This window comes from Mustela nivalis (assembly GCF_964662115.1).
Source record: "Mustela nivalis genome assembly, chromosome: 12".
NCBI lineage: Eukaryota > Metazoa > Chordata > Mammalia > Carnivora > Mustelidae > Mustela > Mustela nivalis.
Window position 1 is genome coordinate 5,527,291 of NC_139031.1, and position 20,995 is coordinate 5,548,285.

At 59.6% G+C, this 20,995-nt stretch overlaps 1 protein-coding gene and 1 pseudogene across 5 annotated transcripts in view; both read left to right on the forward strand.

Moving 5' to 3' along the window:
- The first annotated feature begins 349 nt into the window (after positions 1-349).
- Positions 350-20,995, forward strand: part of SMARCD3 (SWI/SNF related BAF chromatin remodeling complex subunit D3) — a 28,594-nt gene continuing 7,948 nt past the window's right edge. The window contains exons 1-2 of one of the 4 annotated variants that reach the window (XM_082693470.1): positions 350-458; positions 2,248-2,388. In XM_082693470.1, the coding sequence (XP_082549596.1) occupies positions 2,350-2,388 (39 nt within the window). In that variant the 5' untranslated portion in view covers positions 350-458; positions 2,248-2,349. Of the gene's footprint in view, positions 459-2,247; positions 2,389-19,481; positions 19,741-20,995 lie in introns of those variants that run through there. The other 3 variants (XM_082693471.1, XM_082693468.1, XM_082693469.1) reach the window with 3 other exon arrangements.
- Positions 12,517-19,540, forward strand: LOC309845186 (annotated as a pseudogene). The gene is made up of 2 exons (XR_014316539.1): positions 12,517-16,768; positions 17,172-19,540. The product of XR_014316539.1 is annotated as an uncharacterized misc_RNA (transcript).

The window sequence follows — 20,995 nt, forward strand, 5'->3', positions numbered from 1 at the left end:
CTAGTGCGTAAAGGTAGGAAGAGGGGTCACCAGTCAGTGCCTGGCTCTGAGCCTGGAGTGGAACCGACCCCCCCCCCCCCGCCCCCGTGTATGTGCAAATGTGCCTGTGAGCGCGTGTGGTACTGTCTGCGGTCACTTAGGATGCTCCGACGGTCTGTGTGGATCGGTGGGCGCCTAGGGGCCCCTACAGACCTGAGGATCATATGTGCACGGGCCGAGGATCACAATGGACTTGGCCAGGGCGGGTGGCGATGCTCCCAACGTGGTGATCGCACATTCGGATGGATGGGCGATGCTGCCTGATCCGATCCCTAACTCATTATTAAGCTCCTCGCTCTTTGCAGACGCTCCCTGCGCCTCCCCCGCTCCGGGCTGCAGCGGCGCAGGCGCCGGGCCGAGCCGAGCGCCGAGCGGGGAGCGGGCGGCCGTGCTCCGGGGCCGGGGTCCCGGGGGAGCAGGTGAGCGACCCGCGCTGCGCGGCCCCCAGGCCCTTTCGGAGACGCCGCCCGGCCGCGCTGCGCCGGCGCCCCCGCCTTCCCTGCCTGGCAGTACCCGTCCTGCCTCTGTTGGCATCATCCCTCCTTCCCCTGCCTGGCATCCCTCCTCCCCCCTGCCTGGTATCTCCTCTGCTCCCGCCTGCCTGGCATCCCTTCTTCCCTGCCTGGCATCCTCCTCCCCCCTGTCTGGCATCTCCCCCCGTCTGACATCCCCCTCCGCCCCCCCTGGCCTCTCCCGGCTCTCCCCACTGCCTGGCATCTCTCTGGTCTCCCCACTGCCTGGCATCCCTCCTCCCCCCTGCCTGGCATCTTCCTTCTCACCCCTTCCTGGCACCTTCCTCTTACCTGGCACTTCCCATTACCTGGCACCCCCCCACCGGCGCCTGGCATCGCCACCCCCTCCTCCTCTCCTGATCTCCCCCCCCCACGCTCTTCCTCCCCCTGCCTGGCACCTCCCCCACCCTCAGCCTGGTTCTCGCTTCCCCCACCCCCTTTCTTGCACCCCTTCCATGACTGCCACACTCCCATCTTACCTCCTCTCGGATACCTCCCCCGTCTCCTCTCTGCCTGGCCTCTTTCCTTCCTTCCCCTACCTGGTACCTTCCCCCCTCCCCCCACCTGCATTTCCCCTCCCTCCCTCTGCCTGGCACTCCTCCGCCTGGTACCTTCCCCCCTCCCTCACGTCTGGCACCTTCCCTCCTCCCGATCGCCTCCACCTACTCCTCCCCCTCGCCTGCCACCCCTCCCTGCCTAGCACGTTCCGATCCTGCTCCTGCCTGGCATCCTCTCCCTCCTACCCACTCCCCTGCCTGGCACCTCCCCTCCCCTGCCCTGCCTAGCACCTCCCCTCCTTCCCTCTGCCTGGCACCTTCCCTCCTCTCCCCTGCCTGGACACCTCTCTCCCGTTCAGGTTGTCCCTCTGTCCTCAGCCTTCCTGCAGGGCACCCCCCACCCCCCGTGGGCTGGTAACCTCTCTCGGTTCGCGTCTTCCTCCTCTCATTGCTGGCCCCGCCCCCCACACTGATCTGAGTAGCCTCCTGGCCGACACCGCCCACTGGGACCCTGAACCACTCTCAGCCGCCCCCATACCTGTAGCTACGCCTTTTCCTCATCCCCCACACTCCACCTGCTCCGGACTTGAGTTCACAATTGGGTCCTGAGGCCCCCCTGTGGCCTTGTGGCTGCTGCAGGAGGGCCGAAACCGCAGGGAGGGGCAGCGAGGGGCTGGGGGGGGGGGGCTGAGCTGGTGGAAGGATTGAGAACAGGCCGACTCCGGGTGCCTGGCACCCTGGGATGCCCTCGGATGTCCCTTCTGGGCTCCATGAGCCATCCAGGTCCCCTCTGGGCCTGACCGTCATGCCCAGTGCGTCTGAGGCCCAGCTCCTCCCCTCCTCCGCTTATCGCCGAGTCCCCAAACCTTGCCTCCCCTGCCAGGCCGGGGTCTTGCCTGGGTTCTCTGCTCTGTCCTTCCAGCTCAGTCCCTCAAGACCTGGTCTGCGCTGACCGCTTCCTGCTCTCACACTGCTCCCGCCCCGACCTCCCCGCGAGCCCTCGCTGGCCCTTGCCTGTCCCCTCCATCCGGGTCTCTTTCCACACATCTCCTGTTTGCTTTCTCAGACCTCCTTGTCACGGAGTTTGGTCCTCCCGGCCGACCCCCTCAGGCTTCCTCCCCAGCCCTCGGAAGTCCATGTGGACTCTGCCTTCGGGCCTCAGGGTCTGGCCCTGCCCTCCCACTGCCCTCTCCTTTCAGATTCTCCTCACAATGGCCCTTGGTGCTGCAGGCGCAGTGGGCTCTGGGCCCGGGCACCGAGGGGGCACTGGATGACTCCCCCGCTGCAGGACCCCGCCACCTATGACTCCAGGCCTTCAGCACCCACCCGCCGTGGTACAGGTAGGCGCTGCCCTCCCCCCCCAAACCCAGGAGCAGGAGCCCTGGGACCCCACTGAGAGGTGCTGGCTCTTGGCCTCTGGTCATAACCAAAGGCCCCCTCTGGGCATTTCTGCCCTGCCCAAGGCAGACCTATGACAGTGCTTCTTCCTATCCCCTCCCACCGCTGGGGCCACCCCGGCCCCCAGACCCTGCTGACATCTTCCACCCTTGCACCACCTCTCCTGAGGGCCCGTCTCCTCCCGGCTCCCTGGGTCCTGACTGTCAAAGCTGTTTTGAGCCAGGAACCTGGTGGGCCTGATACCAGTTTTTGGGTCAGGTGAAAAGGGCCAGGGGCTCTGGGTTATTTCATTTCCTCCCATTCGCAGACGCACAGACATACACCTCCCCCATTCTCACCTGCGTGTGTCCGCACACGCTCGCTGCGGGCCCGGGGGGACCCCGCTGATGCCCAGCACAACTTGGGCTCCCGACACCTAACCCCAGACCTGCTTTGGCAAGCTTCTAAAATCCTTCCAGAACCCAGACAGGGGTTTGTTCTTCGCGGGAAGGGGAGGTGGCCTCAGGTGGGGGCCCCCAAGGCAGGCCTGCGACTCAGAGGCGCTCCAGGCCTGCGACTCAGAGGCGCTCCAGGCCCAACACAGGCAAGCTGGATGTTCCTGGGCCTCCTCTTGGCAAAGTACAAGGAGTGTGGCCAGGCTAGTACCACATCGGTGCCCCTGGTCCAGAAGGAAGCACCACTGGGTGGAAAGGCTGCCGGCCTCAGAGCCCCGTTCGGCTGTGGGGAAGGGCAGGAGCCGGGTCTGAGGCCTGCCCAGCCCCATGTGTCATCCTGGCCACATCACTCGTGGGAGTCTCCTGTGACGGACTGGGTGCTGGGGGGACCTAGTCCCTGCCCTCAGGACCCGAAGCCTGTGGGGAGCGCCCCAGGGGACCATTCAGGCCCCCGGGCTCTGAGGAGGGGAGAGACCCCCGAAAGGGGCAGCCTGTGCTGGGCTTTCGGGGGGCAGGGCTGAGTGAGATGCCGGTGGCTCTCCCAGCTGCTGCTTCCGCAGAAAGATCGGAGGAACTCTCTCCTGCCTGGGCAGCTGGGGAGCCCGGGGCTGGCACCTGTTGCTGGCCGCTGGGGGAACAGAGTTGAGGCCACGAACAAAGGTCCTGCCTCTTCCCCACAACCTGACCACTGCCTCAGGTTAAGCTTGGGCAGGCTCCCCAGCTTGCAGGGGTCGGTTTTTTAACGCAGAGTCCTAAACAAAAGGTGCAAGCCGGTGTACTTTCTGGGCAACTCGGAAGTTCTCAAAAGTCCTCCGGTGTCTCAGGGTGGAGACTTGTGGAGCAGCGGGGGTCCCCAGGGAGTCCCCTAGAGCTGGGGCTCTCCCGCATGGCGAGTCCTTGTGAGTTGCCGCTGATTTGGGGTGCATTGAGCTGAGCCCTAAGCCGGCTCCCCGGCAGCAGGAGGTCGGTGGCCAGGGTTGATCCAGACCGTGCCTGAAGGAGGTGATCACCCCAAAGGATGGGCCGCAGGGGTGGGGATCCTTGGCGGGTGGGGGGCGGTTGGAGGCTCTGAGGGTACATCCTGATGACACGTGGTCACAAGGTGAATGGAGGGTCGGTCCTGACGCCCCCGGGGGCCTCCCCATGTGAGGGGGGAAGGGGAAAGGTGCTGGAAGAAGCTCCTGGCATTTTGTTTTGGAGCCGCATTAACATGAAATTGGGCTTCATTCAGCGTGTGCAGTCCCCGGCATGGAGCCGGCTTTGACGCTCCGCGGCTGGGGCACGTGCTGTCATTTGGATGCTGACAGGCCCCGTGCTTGCGTCTAGACAGCGCGGTGGGCGCGGGCCCAGGCGTGCAGCAGCTGGAGGCTGTCTTCACCCGGGCGCTGGCAGTGTGATTGCGAGTGAGAGCTCGTTATTAGGGAGCGTTAAGTGGTGGAGGTAATGAGCTGAAGGTGTCACCGGGAGGGGGTCCCGGGAGGCGGTGTCAGGAGGTGTCACGAGAGAAGGCTGAGTTGCAGACTCGGGGGAAGAGTGAAGGCCCGTGGGCATGCAGCTGAGCGACCCCGGGGGAGGCCGGGGCTGTGGCCGGTGTCTCGGTTGGAGAGGGCTGCGCAGAGCATTGGTCACTTGCGAAGACCCTGCGGGAGACTGGTTGCTCACTTCAGCCTGGTCCACCTCCTGACCAGCTTCCCAGGCCGTGAAAAACCAATGTCTTGGTTACCTAAACTTCCAGGAAATCTGAGCATGTGTCTTAGGAGCCTGTGTCCCGCTCACGCCTTTCCTGGAATTTACAAACTTGGATCATCTCCCATGTCAGCCTTCTTTCCAGACCGAAGAACATTCTGGGGCCTGGAGCGAGGAGCCGCGTACTATGGGGAGGGGAGGAGGCAGAGACAAGAAGATGCAGGAAAGCATGCCTGGGCTCCAGCTCTCTCCAGAAAGGGTCAGAGGCACTTTGCAGAGACACCTGTAGTGAGGAAGTCAGGGCACTGGGAATACAGGGGACGGAATATATGTGGGAGCTGAGAATGACGTTAGTGCACAAAACACAAGCCTGAGGTCCCAAGATCCCTTCTGCAGTGAGAAAAACGGGCACACGTGTCATTTACACTGCCCAGAACGCCAGACCGTTTGCTCAGAGACACTGTGATTTTGGGCTCTTTGACCCCGAGAAGTGTCTCCTGTATGATGACATGAGGGGCACACTGGGCGACAGAGCTACGCGCAGGTTTCCCAGGCCAAGGGAAAGATCCACGCAATAGTGTCCAGCCATGGCAATGTTGCTGGTCATGGTCAATGCCAAGATGTAAGTTAGAAGGACTAGAGGAAGACACTGCCTGCCTCAGGAAGAGCCCTACAAGCTAGTATTTACGATAGTTTTGAGAACTGTCAGACATCAGGAAGGTCTGTTTAAAATCGGGGACGAAGTAGAGTCACATTCCTGGGGAAGGGTCATATCCTCATAGGAACAGAGAGACCTCGCCCAGCACCATGCCCAGCAGCGAGTCTGGGTAGAGGGCGGGTCCGGCCACTCGCCTTACACCTTAGTGAGGGAGCCCGCTGAGAAGTGGGTCCTCGTGTCAGGGGCATCCCAGCTTCACTGCAGGGCCCACCGGGCTGGAGAAAGAAGCTTGAGTGTCAAGCTGGGATGCAGCAGGCCACCCTACACCCTAACTTGGGTTTGCTTGTCTGGGTTGTGGGATCAGGTAGAAAGGGGCTCCTTCCTGCCAACAGACGCAACCCAAAGGGAAGGGCAGGCTGCGGGGGCAGCCGTGAAGTCACTACCCCCGAACTAGAAGAGGAACTTGTCCAATAAATGTCAGACCCCCACCCCCGCCCTGTGCCACCTCCTCAGGCAAGGAGACCCTCCCAAGGGGTGGGCAAAGTGGCAGGATTAGTCCAGAGTCCTCTCCCCGGAGGAGCAGAGCAGAGGGCTCCCCGTGAACACAGGATGGCAAGAGCATGGGGTCCCCTCCCTGGTGGGGCTGGGGCTGGCCGCAGTGCTGACAGCCGTGCAGAAGCTCAAGCCCATTTGACCCTCCCGGTTCCTTCTCTCTCCACTGGAACGATCCCCTCTTCCTCTGCTTTGACTTGATTTCCTAGACACATCTCAGTTCCATCCGCTTAAGTCTCAGTAATGCCGCTGTTGTCCCCTGCCTGGACCCCGGAGGGGGCCACTGAGTGGTGCCCCGCTCTCAGTCTGGGCCCCTCCTCACCGCCCACTCCCCCACCCCCCCCACCACGCTTCCTGCTACGCAGACCTGATCTCTTCTGTCTTCCGTGTCCTCTCGGGCTTCAAGTGCCTGTCCTCATTCGGGGATTTCCCACATGCTGTTCCCTTGACCCGCAACACGCTTCCAGCTCCCTTCACCTGCCCAGATCTGCCCATCCTTCAAGTGTCGACTCAAATGCCACTTCTTCCAGGGACACTTTCTCCCACCCTGATGAGATATGAAGTCCCACCTACTTAGAGCTTGTAGCATGTACCCAAAATGGAAAGATTTCATTGTAGTGCTCCTTAAAGGCACAGACCGCATCTGTCTTGTTCAGCACAATTCAGAAAAATATTTCGTGTATGAATGAGGAAGGGGTGGGGCAGGCAGGAGGTACCTCTGACAGCTCAACTTAAGAGGACCCTGAGGAGCACCTCAATCAGTCAGTTATGAGTCCGACACTTGATTTTGCTTTGGGTCATGTTCTCAGGGTTGCGAGATTGAGCCCCACTTTGGGTTCTATGCTGTTCTCTCTCCCTCTCTCTCTGCTCCTACCCTACTCTCTTGCTTGTGTGCTCGCTCTCTCTCTCTACCAAAAAAAAAAAGAAGAAGAGGACCCTGAGACCCTGAGATCCTTCTGTATGGTTGACCCTGCCCTCTCTACACCCCACAACCCAATGGTGGGCCTTTTTTCCTACCCGCCTTGGCCTGCTGACACATGAGTCGCCCTTGGCCCATGCCTAGGCAGCAGTCCCTTTCCAAAAGGACCTATTCCCCTTGTTCACAGACACTCCTAAACAAAATTTAGTTGTTTGTTTTGTTTTGTTTTGTTTTGTTTTAAAGAGTTATTTATTTATTTTCGAGAGAGAGAGAAAGAGAGCGTGCCTGGGGGAGGGGAGGCGGGAGGGGCAGCAGGAGAGAGAGACTCTCAGGCAGACTCCCCACCAAGCACAGAGCCTGACACGGGGCTTGAGCCCCCCACGCCCCGCTCTGACCCTGGGATTGTGACCTGAGCTGAAATCAAGGTGGGACGCTTTACTGACTGAGCCTCCCGGGTGCCCCATCCGTAGTTGTTCTGATCGTGAGCGCAGTCTAACCTCCTGTGGCCCTGCTCTTGCCCTTTGGAGTTCTAGAGAATAAACCCCTTTCTGCTTCCATGACATCTGACTGCCTTTGGGAGGTGGTTGTCCACACTCCCTGCGTCTGCTCTCAGGTCTGGAACATTCGGGTCTGGCTTCCTCAGACGTTCCTCACCTGGAGGCCTGGGCAGGCTGTTCTCGCCCTTGGTGCCCGCTGGGAGAGCCGGAGCGGGGTAGGGCTGCCTGGTGCAGGCAGACAGGCTTTGGGGCTCCCTGGGCTCTGTTGGAAGGTGGGCTGTGCCCCTTAACAGTTAAGCAGACATGGGAAGAGGCACGTAGTTCTCTGAGCCTCAGTGTCTCCTGTGTAAGGTCTTGATGCCCCTTCTGGAAAGATCCACAGGGATGCTAAATACTGAGCACTCAGCTCCACACCCAGCACATGGTGAATGCCAGAGCGCCCCTCGTTGGCCTGTGGGGTAAAATGTGGTGCTCAGCGTCCATGCGTCATCTGCAGACCCTGTAACCGTGTCCTCCCTGGTTCCAGGCCCAGCTTCCGTTCCCACCGCCCTTACACTGTGGGCTCATAGGGCCTGGAGTCAGCGAGCAGCCCCTGGGCCGTTCCTCCCCCCAGCTGAGAACTCCACTCTCCCTGCTCCCACGTCGTGAACTCAGGTGCAGAGTTGGGTGGTTAGCTAGAGCCGCCCACTGTCCAACCCTCTCTCTTCCTCAGCAGCCCCCCGAGACTCCAGAGCAGCTTGGACGGGATGGAGACGAGCCAAGCAGGCCCTGGGCGGAAGGATGGCAACCAGTGTTGACTGAGCTTGTTGCAAGTTTTAGGAACTGTTTTAAGGACCTGTCATGGTTTAGCTGATTTATCCTCACCTCGAGACGATGAGGAAAATGCTAGTATTATCATCATCATTTTCAAGATGAGCAACTAAAACACAGAGAGCTTGAGTAATTTCTAGTGGTTAGTGCAAGAGGCCCAGTTGGGGTCTGTCTACCACATCCAGCCCCCAGAGGTACGCGACCCAGACCAGATGGGCCTCAAAGAGACAAAGCAGCTAGCCCTGGTACCCCAGCACCTAGACCCAAGTTCAAAGACTAGTTGTCCTGGTGCTTAAAGCTCACACCACTCATTTACATTCATTGCTGGGTGCCTAGGGCTTTAGAGTTTGCAACCCCAAAATGGGGGGTGGGGGGGTAAATTGGAGAAGTCCTGCCACTTCAAAAAGGGACAGCCCCTCCCCAATTCCATCAGATTGTTTCCAAGTATATCAGTGGGCTTGTGTTGCCAGATTTCCTTTTTTTTTTTAAAAGAGATTCTGGAAATCTGGCTTTTTAGGTGAAATCTCTCAATTCTTAAGATTTTAAAGTTTTGGGTTTTTGGGTTTTTTTTTTAAGATTCTCTTTATTTATTTGACAGAGAGAGACACAGTGAGAGAGGAAACACAAGCAGTGGGAGTGGGAGAGGAAAAGCAGGCTTCCCTCTACAGGGCTCGATCCCAAGATCCAGGAATTATGACCTGAGCCAAAGGCAGATGCTTAACGACTGAGCCACCCAGGTGCCCCTTTAGGATTTTTTTTAAAGATTTTATTTATATATTTGACAGAAAGTGAGAGATCACAAGCAGGCAGAAAGGCAGGCGGGGGTGGGGGGGGAGCAGGCTCCCCGCCGAGCAGAGAGCCCGATGTGGGGCTCGATCCCAGGACCCTGGGATCATGACCTGAGCTGAAAGCAGAGGCTTTAACCCACTGAGCTACCCAGGTGCCCCTGAGCCCCGCTTTTGACACTAGTTTCCTGTCTGGCTCTGAGACAATCATTAGCCTCGTGTTCCTCATCTTTAAAATGGGTATAGTGGGTACGGTGATATTCAGCCCTTTAACTTCTGGGATGTTCAAAGAACTGAATTAAATAATGCAGACGGCACTGTTTGGTAGGCTATGAAAGCTCCGTGAAGATGTACGTGTGAATTTGGAGGTGTTTGACAAAGTCTCTCCCAATATCTTGAGCGTGACACATGAACGTGGGTGAATGTGCGGGTAAATATTTAACAACTGGCTCTTGACAGGGTGGGAAGGGGGAGCTGAAATCTGATTTGTATTATTTGCCAATTTCCCTGGTATAAATACTCCTACCACGGCTGATTTTAAACTCCCAACGTGACACTCCAGCTCATCACTGCCTGTTACTACCACTGAGTGAATCTGCTGCCAATTGAAGACTCAGCCCAAAGGTTGTAGATTGTCTGGAGAGAGGGCTTTGTCTGTCTGTCCCTTTCTGGTACGGTCAGCATGAACCTGGATGAAGGGAGAAGGTCACGCTCATGGATCTATGAATGACTCACAGCGGGAAAGGATGCAAATGTATCAGATAGCTGAACTGAGACTCCCAGGATCCCACGCTGGGATAATGGGCTGATGCCTACAAGATGAAAATCAGCAGGAGTCAAACTATACGTCACCTGTTCTTGAATCCAGATAGGCAGCATTAGAAATAGGGAGCGGGAGACCCGTCTCGGCACAGTCAGAGTAGAGAGGGAATGGAGGTTTTAATGGACGGGGAGTTCAGTCAGAGTCCAAAGTAGGGAGAGTGTTTGCCCAGGAGCGACGTGCTAACTAAGCGATGGCTTCGTTGGGGCCCCTAGGACTTAACGAGAACTCCTGCACGTCTTCCCCGCCCCCCCAATGTTTTGCTGCGCACAATAAGCCGGTGAGAGTGGAAGCGGCACTGTACCCATTTTACAGATAAACAGACTGAGGCGAAGAGAGGTTGATACAATGTGGCCCTTTTGTATTCCCGTCAGTCAGTGGTGGCGGAAAGACTCGAGCTCAGGAGGTCTGGCCCCTGGCCGGGCCCTGCCTTGTGCTTATAAGCACGTTGTTGTCAGCACCATGCTTTTGGTGGTCCCAGGCAGACCAGGGGGTGCGAGGGGACAGGTGGGTGGCCCTGGGACAGGTGGGCCGGCTACCCGAAGACCAACACAGGAGGAGGGAAGGCAGTGTTGGGAGGTGGGTGAGTCTTCTAGGGCTTCCTTAGCAAAGGAGCCAGCTTGGGGGCTTCAAGCCTGGAAATGTATTTTCCGGAGGCTGCTGGAAGATAAGGTGTCGGCAGCGGGCTCGGTTCCTTCTGAGGTTCCTTGTGAGGGCAGATCTGCCCTGGGCCTTGCTCCTTGACTTGCTGATGGCTGTCTTCCCCCAGTCACACATCTTCCCTCTGTCCCTGTGTCCTAAATTTCCCCTGTCCTAGGACACTGGTCATATTGGATTAGGGTCACCCTACTGACCTCATTTTAACTGCATTACCTTTGTAAAGACCCTATCTCCAAGTAAGAACACGTTCTGAGGGAGGGGGTTTGGGACTTCACCAAACGAGTTCAGTGGGGTGGGGGGGAGACACAATTCCACCTGTGCCAGGGGGACGATGATGGTGGCCTTTGGGATCTGAGCCCTGTCTCATGGAGGAGCGAGAAGTTAAGCTCTAGGCAGCTAGAACATCTGGGGGGGACCCAGGCTCATGCACCTCGGAAAGACTGAGGTCTTCTCGGTCCTTTGGCCTCTGGAACACGAGCCCCTCACGCGGCTGTAGCTTTCCCCACATGGAGCTGCGCGGAGCCAGCAGCACTTGGCACTGAGTGGTCACACAATAGGTGCTCACTAAACGTGTGGCAGGACAGCAGAGGAGGAAGGGGACAGGTGCCGGGGGGAGGCCCAGCTTCTCCTCCAGCTTCTGAACCTCAGCTTCTCCTGGCCCGGCGGTTGCCCTGATGGATCCTTAGGTGTGAGTTCGTGGGCCTCGGTGCTTTTGGTGGCTCCTGAATGTCCCCCCCTCCACCTTTCCTGCAGTCCTTACCATGTTTGTGGACCAGACACATGAGCTTCCCCTGTAGGACCTGTCCTGCATATCAATGCCACTTCTTGAGCTCAAGGAAGCTTCTAGGAGTTGGGGTAGAACGCAGGCTCTGCATGGGCTCCCAGAGTCACCAGAATTAGCCACTGTGAATAACTGCCCAGCAGAGCCCTCAGAGGTACCCTCGTGGTATTTGGGATGGTCCCGCAGTGGTGGGCCTCTGAAGGCTCCCTGTTTTCACCTGTCTCCTAGGTGGGAACTGTTGGGCAGTAGGATCAGACCCAGAGATAAGGCAGGGCAGTGACAGCCACACCCGCAGGGTCAGAGGGGCTCAGCATCTAGGAGCTACTAATCGTGGTGAGGACTAAGTGTCTCTTCTGGGGCAGGCCCTATCTCCAGCTCTGCCCGTGCACGATTGCACGCTAAGCCTCACATCTACCTGTGCGTCAGGTGTAGGGCTTCCTGTCTTAAGAACAGGGGAGACGAGGCTCAGACTGGTGAAGGGACTTGTGCAAAGGTAGGAGCTGAGTGTGAACACAGTACTGTTAGACGCTAGATCAGTGGTCCTCCACCCAGGGCAGTGGCATCCTCCAGGGACAAAGGACGCGCTGGGAGATATTTTTGTTTGTCACACTGGAGGATGGGGGAGGGGGGTGGGTGTGCTGGTTGAATTTCCTGGGTAGGGGTCGGGGATGGTACCAACGTCGCTATGTGAGACAGCCGCCGCAATAAAGAATTATCCAGCCCCAGATGTCAGTGGTGCTAAGGCTGAGAAGTCCTGTTCTGGAGTCTAAGCTCAGAGTCATCACACTGTGGTGCCTGTAGAGACCCTACCCAGGGCAGAGGGTTCAGGACCTGGGGGAGGACAGGACCCCAGAAGAACTGGAGTGATGGATAGGGCGTTAAAGCCTCATTGTCACAGCCCTGTCCTAAGACAGACTAGGTTGCAATGGCCAAAGCAAAAGCCCCGATCTGGGAGCAAGGGCAGGGGGTGAGGGTTAGCTAAAGGGCTACTGGGTGGGGACTCATTATGGGCGGGGGGCACCAGCTGGCGTTAATTACAAAAGATTGTGGAACCAGGGGCTGTGCACCCAGCAGGTCCCGAGACCATCGTCTTCCATCTGCTCCCTATTGCCTCCTCCCCGATGAGTCTTCATGAGGCTTCTCGGCCATTGCCACAGCTCTTTGAGCCCAGGAGTAAAGGGTATGCTGTGTGGAGACACGGGAGAGGCTGAGCCTAGCTTTGAATGTGAGATCCTTGATCACACACCAGCCTCGAAGATCATCTCCTCTTGATGCCACGCACTTTGGGCCCTGTTTCCCCCAAGAAACCTGCAGTCCTCTGCACGTAGATGGGGCCTTCTGCCTTTGGCTCAACTCACCTCTACCCTTCCTAGGCCAAGTCAGGTCCTCTGAGTTCTTCAGGCTAGGTAAGCTCTTTGGAACTCAGCGCAGTGAGAGAAGCAAGGGCATCAGCTGGGAGAGGGGAGGCTCGCGTGGGGAGCACAGCGGACAGGGTGTGCTTGGCGGAGGGACAGCCGGACAGCTGGGCAGCAGGAAGCCGGTGAGGCCGGTAGAACTGGGCGCTCCTGGACAGGGAGACCCCGTCAGGGGGCTATGTGTGTCTCTCCAGTCACATTCAGGTGCCAAGTACAGGGCAGGAGTTGGTGAAGCTGGATTTGACTCTTAAGTAAGAGACTCGAGGGTATATGCAAAGGAGGTGAAATGGTGAATTTGATGTTATGTTTTATCCTAATTTTTAAAAAAAGAATCATATGTAATGCTGTAGTTGTGATGAGGGCTATGAGTCAGAGAAATAGACCAGAAAGTTCCAGGGCAGTCACAGGCTTTGGGGATCAGGGAACGGGACAGAGGGCACTGGAAGGACAAGAGATGGTGGTCGGAGTGGGGTGCTTAAGGCTGATATCGGGGTGCGGGGCTGCAGCTGCTGGAATGACAAGGCCCAAGAAGTAACTTGGAGCAAATGGCTGAAGGAAAGTGGGGGGTGTCTAGAGGAGAGGTGGCCGAGGAACAAGGTGTGGCGAGGGCCATCCATGAAGATCCCGAAAAGCAGCTGGAAGAAGATGGGTCTCAGTGCCAAGGCCAGTGGCAGGGGTGCTCTGGGGAAAATAGTGCCACGGCCAGTGACAGTCCGGGGGTCAGTGGTTTCTGGAGGGCTTCTCTCACAAGAGGGCAATGGGCCGTTCTCAGAAGTGGCCAAGCGGATTGGAAATTTTATTTATGACAGACCACACAGGAGAAGGGTTCGGATTGGGAGATGGGAGAAGAAGGGGTGCCCCACAGAGGCTTACAGGGCTGGGGATGCAGCCAAGGGGAGTCCGGGGCTTCTGTAGGGCCAGACACATTCTGGGAGGGAGGTGCACTCAAGGCTGACCACCAGGAGATACCGGTGGAGGGTCGAGCCAGGAGGGGAGGGTCAGGGCGCTCTTGGCCCCCACCCAGGCAGCGTAAGAGCACCCTCAGACCCTGTGGGCGGGGCCAGCGGCCCTTGACTCACCGGACTTGCAGGGACCTGGAGGACGGGTCCCCAGGGGCTTCCAGGCAGGTTTTGTCTATGCATTCCCCTGCCAGCTGACATTTGGTTTGATTTCCCAGAAACATCCGTCAAGGAGATGTCCGTGAATTTTTTTCCTGCCCATTTTTCTTCACTCAGGTGACATCCCAGACCTCAGAATGTAGTGGTCGGCAGAAATCCCTCTGACCACCCAGTCAGAGCACTCGCTGAGGCCTCAGAACTTCCCAGGGTTGACATGAAGCCAGCCGGAGACTGTCCCAACACTGGCCATGAGGGAGCGCTGGGCTGTGGGGGAGACAGGAGAGGAAGGGCCTCCAAGGTGCTGGGAAGGGGCTTCTTTCCGCTGAGAGAAAGGAGGGGCGGGGCCTGGGAGCTGTGGGGTGCAGGCGGCGCAGGAGAGATGGCTTCAGCCAGACACAGGGCATTGTGGGATGGGTGGGTTTCCTGGGCCCTGGCTTGGGGGGCGGGGAGGGGAAACAGCTAGGAGGCTGGTAGAGGGAGCTAGGTGGTGGGAAGGAGAGGTTTGCTTTTCCTTGGTCTTGACAGTGTGTGGTGGCTGAGACCAGGGAGCCCTTGCTTTTGGCCCTGCAGCTAGCTAGACGGCCAGTGTCGGTCCAGAGGTAGATGGGTGGGGAGCTAAGATGGTTCTACGGACAGATGGTTCTGTGGACAAAGATGGTTCGGCCCTGCACCAGGCCGAGCCGTGCCCCGTCCCCTAGGCTGCAGGACAGGAGCTGGACAGTAAGAGCATCCCTCAGGATCCCATATAAACACCTCCCCACTGGCCAACCCCATCCCAGCCAGAATGGGGAGCAGGTGGCTTATTGTAAGCTGTCGGGCTTGGATTGCTAGAAGGAACCATCATTAATGATGGTCATGAGGGGAGAATGCAGAGCTGCAGCCAATCCAAAATGGGCCTCCCCTCTGGGCTGGTGGGTGCTCAGGTCCCCGGTGAGCTGACGTTTGCAGGTATCATGGGCATGTGAGCCAGTGGTGAGGGGCAGGGAGGGGGCACAGAGCACCCCCATAGACTGGAGAGCCCCCCCACAGAACAAGAGAGGAAGGAGTAACTCATTCCACTAGCCTTTATCATATACCTGCTTATTGAGCAGGACCCTGGGGACCCCAAGGCAAGGCCTTGCCCTGCTCCCAGGAGGCTGACTGCACTGTGGTGAAGGCTTACCGGAAGCGCGATTGACAAGGACCAGGCTTCACTTCCCGTTGGCAGCACCCCTTAAACAGTGTGGGCCCATCTCTCTATGTCTCTGTCTCCCTCTCTTCCCATCTCGCCTGCCTTGGTTCCTGTCTCTGTCTCATGGAATCCTTGGATTTCAGGGCAGGAAGGCCCTAGGAATCATCGGGCTATCCCCCTCCCATTACTCCTGAGAAAGCCAAGGGGCGGGGACATACAGTGACTTGCCCAAGGTCACACAGTTATTTTTGATGTCCTAGTTTATCTTTGTGTTTTGCTTCTTTCTATCATATTTGTCTTTCTTGTGTGTGTGTTTGCAAAACTGACACAGAAAGGTGACGTCACACAAAAAGACAGACGACACCCCCCGCCCCCGGCTAGTAGCAGAGGGTGTCCAGGTACAGAAACATTCTCCCACAAAAAGGGAGGCACCCAGCTCTGCTCTGGCCTGGGAAGAGTAGTCGGGGGAGCCAGGCGGAGGAGGAGGATTGTGCCATGATGTCCCAGGCCTGCCAGTGTTCTGTCTGCTGCCTGGAGGAAGCCCCTCACCAGAGGCTGGGGAGAGTGAAGGTGCAGATTCCCTTCCACCCACTTCTGGGGACTGGGCCTGGTCCCAAGGTCTAGCTGGGGTTCCCTGGGGGCCTGGGATTTAGGCCAGGTGGGTAGGCTGGGTCAGAACTGCTTCTGAGACCCCACCCCCACCCCCTGCCACGCATGCCTTGGGGTTTAGTGACCAGTTGGGCGCTGAGTTCAGCGATGGACCAGAAGGTGGAAATCAGGGGTCCTCAGCCGGAGAGCTCCAGCTGGTCTCGCTATCTCTCTCTGTGTCTCTCTGTGTCTCTCTGTGTCTCTCTCTCTCTCTCTCTCTCTCTCTCACACACACACACACACACACACACACACACACACACACACACACGCTGACACCCCAATCAGTGAGGGTGATTTCATTTCGCTAAGGAAAGCTTTATTGCTGGGGGTACACGGAAAGGGGGCAGCGGAAAGAGGTCTCCGCCTTCAGTCGGGTTTCCTTTGTTCCTCCCTCGCCTCCCTCCCTCTCCCCTTCCCGGCTTCCCTCCTCTCCTCTAGCCTCCTTCTTCCCTTCTCCCTGCCCGGCCCCTCCTCCCCCATCCCCCAGAGCTGGGTCCCCGCAACAGGACCGCCGCTGAAGGCGGGGAGGTGGGGGTGGGGGCCGCGGGCTCCGGCCTCAGCCTCGATGGCCATCTTCCCGCAGGGAAGGAGTTAAGTCTCTCCGCTGCATCCCTCCTCCCTCCTCTGCCTCCCCCGCCGCCACTGAGTCCTGCAGCTAGGCCCTGGGCTGACCTTCACCGGGAGGGAGGCCGCAGTGCGCATGCCCGGGCCGGCTGCCGTCCGGCTCCAGCCGCTGCCCCGGCCCCCGGCGGGCGAGGGCGAGGGAGGGCGGCCGCGGGCCGGGACGTGCCCCTCGCGCCCGGCCGCCCTCCGCTCCCGCGCGGTGGTGGTGATGGGGTGGGGGGCGGGGGACGCCGAGCCCGTCCCGCCGGCCGCGGCGCATCTCTCCCTGAGCGGGGAGAGGCGCTTTGCCATTTGGTGCTGGTGGTGCTTCGGAGGGAAGGAGAGATGGGGGGACGGCAGGGGGGACTCCGGCTCCGAGCCGCAGGGCGGCCGCCCTCTGCCCGGACACGCGCACGGTCTGCCCGGAGCACGGCCTGGGCCGGTCGGTCGGCCGGGGCTAAGGGCCCAGTTGGGCTGGGAGGAGGGTCCCCCGCCAGCGGGAAGCGGGGCTTTCCCTGGGCCTCCACCCCACCCCGGGTCGGGCCGGAGCCTGTGGCAGCAGCACTGCCGGGCGCTCTTCTGGGGCTGAGCCACTGGGGATCCTGGTCTTTGTGAGGTGGGAGTCCCGGCTGGGGTGCCCACTCCTGCGCCACTGCTTTCTGGTCTGAAGGCCCCCCTCCCGTCCCGTGTCTGCATACGTCGGGCTGCCCCTTTAGAAGCAACAAGGAGATGCGCCTGCTGGTGCCTTGTCAGTCGCACCTTGTGGGTGGGATGTGGGGCTGGTGGGGTTAGGCCGGTGCATGCAAATCCCTGTGGCTCCTTGTCCCTCTGGCCTTTGCACTGGTGTGTGTGCCTGAGGGCCATTCGTGCACTATGGATCCGTAAAGAAGTCTCCCAGAGAAATGGCTGGGAGGTGGGGGGAGGCCCCCCAGGCTCAGGCTCCAAGGCTCCAAGGCTCCGAGCGAGGCTCAGGCTCCGGTGGCCCAGGAGGGAGTGAGCTGTGGTCTTGAGTGATGCTCACCAGCTCCCTGGGTATCACCAGAGCCTTTGGTCCAACCACCTCCTGCAATCTCCTCCCCACCAGGACCAGCCCCTCAGGAATGCGCGGTATCCCCACTGCCCTTCACCGCACTTCCTCAAACTTGCTGTCTTCTTTACCCGAAAGGGCTCTTCGAGAGTTGAGAACTCTGAGCTTTATACAAAGCCTAAACGTGTCTGCCCCTGCCCCAGCCCCCCAGAACCTGTAAGGTCCGTGGTTTCACACATGTCCATGCTAGAAGCACCCACCGTGGGTGGGGATGCCCATAGCGACTCACGCCTTCAGGTAAGTGGCAGAGTATGAGCTCTATCCACTGGCCCACTGAGCTTTGGGTGGTGGCGTTTGATCATAAGTCCCCGTGTTCCAGGATGGGGGGTGGGGTGGGGAGGACAGTGGGGCTTAAAGACTAGTTCCTGATGTCAGGGGGCCACATTTAGGAAATCAAACATAATATCTCAGACACTCGTCAGGCAAGTGCCAACTCGTGGCGTAGATGGCAATGCGTATTCAAAGAAGAGAAAAAGTTGGTGCACAGGAGTGGAATTGGGGAGGGCTTCCTGGGGGTGGTGGGGCCCACACTAGGCTTTAAAGGATGAATGTGATCTGGATAGGCAGATGAGCAGTAGTAGAGGGATTCCAGGCACAAGAATAGTGGGAGCAGAGGCTTAGACATGGGAATGAGTGAGGGGTTTTGGAGGTTAGCAGACAGACTAGAGGTAATCTCCCCCAGGTCACCAGTGGCCACCTTCATGGCCTGTGGCAGCCACCCCCGCCCCGTTCCCACCCTGCCAGGACCCAGCTTCTGCATGGGGGAATGTGGGGGGAAGCTGGGTAGAGATCTGGTAGAAAGAGGACCTCTGGGTTCCTTGCTAAGCCAGCAGAAAAGGAGGGTTATCCTGGGCCACTCTGGCCTTTTGGAGGACTGACAGTGGGCACCCACCTGCAGGGAGACAGCACAGCGAGGGCCCAAGGAAGTCAGGCTGTAGGCAAAAGGACTCTCCGGGCAGAACACTGCCTTGGTTCTTTGTCTGCACTCTGAAGGCATGCTGGAGGGGTTCCCCAGTGCAATTCTGGGTCTTTAAGGTGTAACTGCAAATAAGTTTTCCAACAAATTCCCCCAGGCATTGCCCAGCCCTCACCGGGATGCCGACAGGGAAGCCCCAGGAGGCACGTAAAACTTGACCCACTCTCCTCTTCCCAAAGCCCTTGGGCTCTTCCTCCAGAAGGAGGAGAGAGGAGAGGGGTGTGGCCTTCAGGGGGGACTGGGTGGCGCTATGGTTCCCAGCCTGGGGATCTCAGGATTTGCCCCTCCTGTTTCCTGTCCCTCCTTCACCCCAGGGACTGCCAGCTCCCTCCACACTGCCTCTTCTGGGGCTCCCTCACAAACCCACACTTCACCCTGATTTCTTTGGGGTCTGGAGGATGGCCCTCCCGGACCCAGCAGCCCCAGCACCTCACCCCTCCCATGCCCGGTTCCAAAGCCGGGAGGCTCTGCTGGCCTCCTTGCCTCTGCCCATCCGCCCAGGCCCCCACCCCAGCCCCTCGCCTTCCCTCACATTTTCTCTTCCTGTTCTCAGGAGTCGGATCCACGCCTCTTTTCCGAAATACTTCCCCTCTTGCCCTCACTTTCTCACATAGAGACAAACAAAGACTCCCATACCCAGAAATAGACTCACAGGGAGCTGGGAGACACACACAGGCCGAGTCCTGCCACACACGCACTGGCGGGCGCGCATTCGCACCGGGGCTCCGGTGCAGGGAGGCACACAGAGAAGGCGTTTGTCCGTGCACGCACACAAACACCCACACCCACGGCCACCGCGCCGTGCCCACACCAGGGCGCAAACACACCCGGCGGCCGAGACAAGGGCGCACACATCTGCGGACGAGGGGACACCGCCTCCCCGGGCACACCCCCCGCGGCCGGCCTGGTGCAGGAGGAAGGCCTCCTCCGGGCTCGGCTCCCCCCGGATTCCTTCCAGCGAATGTTTCCCTACTTGGCCTGCCCGGTCTCTGGGGAAAGGGCCTCAGAAATGCGGCAGGAGCCACTTGGGGGACAGCTGGAACGGACTGTTCCCTGCCTGGCCCTGCCGGCGAATTCCCTAACCGAGAAACTATTCGTGGCGAGAGCCCGGGTGGCCGGCGAGCCCCCCGCCGCCTCCCCTCGTCCCCTCCCCGCGCCGCCTCCCCGCGGCCCTCCGGCGGCCTCGGGCTGCAGCGCCGCTGCCCAGCGCCCCGGAGCCGGGCTGGCCGGCGAGCCTCGCCGCTTATCTGCGCTGTTTGGACAGCGAGGGCTGGAAAGGCAGGCGTTTGTGTCCCCGCCGAGTCAACAGGCAGACCCCGGGCCGCCGGACTATTTCTGTCTTATCAGTGCAGGAATGCGGCAGCCGCGGCGGCGGCGGCGGCGGCGGCGGCGGCGGCGGCGGCGGGCGGCGGCGGCGTGGGCCGTGGGCCGTCAGGGCAGCCCTGAAGGGGCCCCCTCCCCACTCCGCTCGAGTAGAAGTGTGAGAGAGCCCAGCAGGACTCAGAGGGGAGAGTTGGAGGGAAAAAAAAGGCAGAAAAGGGAAAGAAAGAGGAAGAGAGAGAGAGAGTGAGAGGAGCCGCTGAGCCCACCCCGATGGCCGCGGACGAAGTTGCCGGAGGGGCGCGCAAAGCCACGAAAAGCAAACTTTTTGAGTTTCTGGTCCATGGGGTGGTGAGTGGGGGAAAGTTAGCGGGGGAGGGTGAGCGAGCTGGCGCGGGCTGAATGGAGGGATGATCGGGAGGGGCCGGGAGGGGGCTCCCGCTCTCCCACCCTCTGGCAGGGGCGCCACGGCCCGCGGCCCAGCCCCAGGACGGTGCCGGCGCCCTGGCACTCGAACACGTCGTCAGGCGGCGGGCCGGGGATGGGTGCCCGGCCGGGGAGCGGGACGCGTCTGCAGGGGTCCTTGTCAGGGGCTGGGGGTGGGACTTGGGGACTGTCCCCCCCGCCAAGTGTGTGTGTGTGTAGGGGGGGGGTCCCCTCTGTACCAGACGTGTTGTCTTCTGTTCTCTTCCTCGTGGGCCCAGGTGTTCCCCTGCCCTGGGGGTGGGGGTGGGGGACACGGCAGGGGGTGGGCTGGGTTGGCTGCTCCTCCGATGGGACAGTGTCTCTCTGATTGTGTCTCCGGGAGCAAGGAGCAGGTGACCCTGGAGGCACTGCGAGCTGCAGGCTCTTTGGCTGAACAGCCTCAGCATCCTGGCTGGAGGGCTCTGGGGCTTTGCTGATGGCCTCTGCCATCAGGGTCAGAGAGAGACCCTCTCTAGGGACAGGTCCCAAGTGAAGGGGTCTGAAGATCCCCTTGGCCGACTCAGCCACAAAAAGCTGATGTCCTTAAATCCTCAAAGGTGTGAAGGAAGGCCTGGAGTCAGGGACGTGAGGCCTAGAGGCCAAAGGGGCAGGGTGGCCCCTTCCTGCCAGGAGCAGACTTGGAAGGCCCACAGGGAGCCTAAGGGAGCCCAGGGTGACCTGAGGGGATGGGACCTCAGGCTGAGGCAGCAGGAGCCAGGCCGGGAGAGGCGTGGAGGGCAGTGGAATGGGAGAGGCAGGGGCTGTGGGACTTGAAATGGCTACTGGGTTCGGAGCTGGGTGCAGAGGAGGCAGTCAAGTTGACTATGGCCAAATTTGGTTGTGACCCCAAAGAAGGCACGTTCTCAATGAGGGAGGCCAGAGTGCCTAGAATCTTGGTCCTTCGTTGGGGTGGTCCAGGTAGCTGGCACAGCCTTCTGGGGGCTCTGGAAACTTCTCCCTTGGGACCCCTTCAGCAAATCAGCAAGTATCGATGGCCTTGAAAAATGGGAGAGCAGCTGACTAGGTAAAGGGGCTTCACTGGGGCAGCTTGTCCTCCAGTTCCAGAGATTTCTAAGGCCACTTCCCAGGGGTGCCCTTGTCAGTCAGCCAAGTTGCCTGTCCAGCCATGCTGCTTGGTGAA